This window comes from Sinocyclocheilus grahami, unplaced genomic scaffold, assembly GCF_001515645.1.
Source record: "Sinocyclocheilus grahami isolate Dianchi unplaced genomic scaffold, SAMN03320097.WGS_v1.1 scaffold2315.1, whole genome shotgun sequence".
NCBI classification, from domain to species: Eukaryota; Metazoa; Chordata; class Actinopteri; order Cypriniformes; family Cyprinidae; genus Sinocyclocheilus; species Sinocyclocheilus grahami.
This window is the reverse complement of record NW_015507494.1, coordinates 34,090-35,290: the sequence shown is the minus strand read 5'-3', so window position 1 is coordinate 35,290 and position 1,201 is coordinate 34,090. Positions and strand designations below refer to the sequence as shown.

General features: G+C 35.1%; 2 protein-coding genes across 2 annotated transcripts in view; both read right to left on the bottom strand.

The window, feature by feature from the left end:
* LOC107574713 (protein NDRG1-like) overlaps window positions 1-1,201 on the bottom strand; it is a 7,567-nt gene that overhangs the window by 2,834 nt on the left and 3,532 nt on the right. The gene's annotated exons all lie outside the window — the stretch shown is intronic.
* Window positions 23-1,201, bottom strand: part of LOC107574717 (protein NDRG3-like) — a 6,013-nt gene continuing 4,834 nt past the window's right edge. The window contains exons 4-6 of the mRNA XM_016261166.1: window positions 449-554; window positions 208-328; window positions 23-125 (exon numbers count right to left, since the gene is read on the bottom strand). Of these exons, the coding sequence (XP_016116652.1) occupies window positions 59-125; window positions 208-328; window positions 449-554 (294 nt within the window). The 3' untranslated portion in view covers window positions 23-58. The remainder of the gene's footprint in view (window positions 126-207; window positions 329-448; window positions 555-1,201) is intronic.

Genomic DNA, 1,201 nt, shown 5'->3' with positions numbered 1-1,201 from the left:
AGTTAAGACAGAAAATAATCTGAAATCTACCTAAAACTTAAATAATTAAGCAATCAACTCACCCAAAATGTTTAAGGATTGATGGAAGAGTCTCAGACAGTTGGTCCATGGAAGGGTACTCATATCTATAAAAAATTAATTCTTATTCTTCTGCATTAATTTACAATAAAGATGTCCACTTATATGTCTATACGTGATATAACTCACCCAGTGGAGAAGGTGTTTGCTCCCTCTTGCTGCCCTGGTGCATCTACATGACACACAGCAAAGTGCTGCATGATCTCTTGCATATCCTCATGGCTGAACAAGGTGTCAAAGCAGCTTTTATCTATTGGAGAAGCATAATTTATGCATTAAAGCCTGTCTCCTTTAGAAGAATCTCTTGATTAATGTGTTGTAAAGCAACACAAAGCGATTTAGGGGGCATTTTAAACTGATAAAATCTTACGGTTCAATCCAATATCGTGGTAGGTGAGGATGACGGGCCGGTCACCCTTAGGAACCCCTTTCATGGTACAGTGGACTCTGCCATATGGAGTCTCCACATCATGTTCCTACATGCAACATGATAAGAAAACACTTATCAGCATCTGCTGAACCATCATAAACAGCATTAATCTCATCTGCAGTACAACGTATTATAACAGCGCTTATATCAATAACAACTTATGAACGTTTTTTTCTCTGTGCATATAACACCGCTTGGTTTTAAGACCGTTTTAACAAAGTAGCCTTGTAGTTTAATGTAACATTTAAGGACAGGCACAATTCGGAAACATTCTGCAAATGAACCACAGACAAACTGCAAACATTTCAACATTTAATGCACTTTGCTTTTAAATCTGTAACCTGTAAAAATCACAGATCTATGAAAACGGCCTGCCTGATTTCATAATGTTCAACTGCATCTACCGATTTCACAAAACATCAAACCCTAATTAAGACTGACACAGCCAATATTAAATCAATTTTATAAATGTGTGCTGTACGAGATAAAAAAGATAAAAGGAACAAAATGAAAATGTAAACGATATTATCCAGATCTAATCTGCTTAATCCGCCTGTAAAGCATAAAGAAATTAAGAGATTATAAACATCAACATTTAAAAAAATTGTGCATTGTTAAAAGCACTATACAAATAAATCTGACTTGAATTTTTGTCAAAATCTAAACTTTACTCTTTGCTCACCACTAAGACAA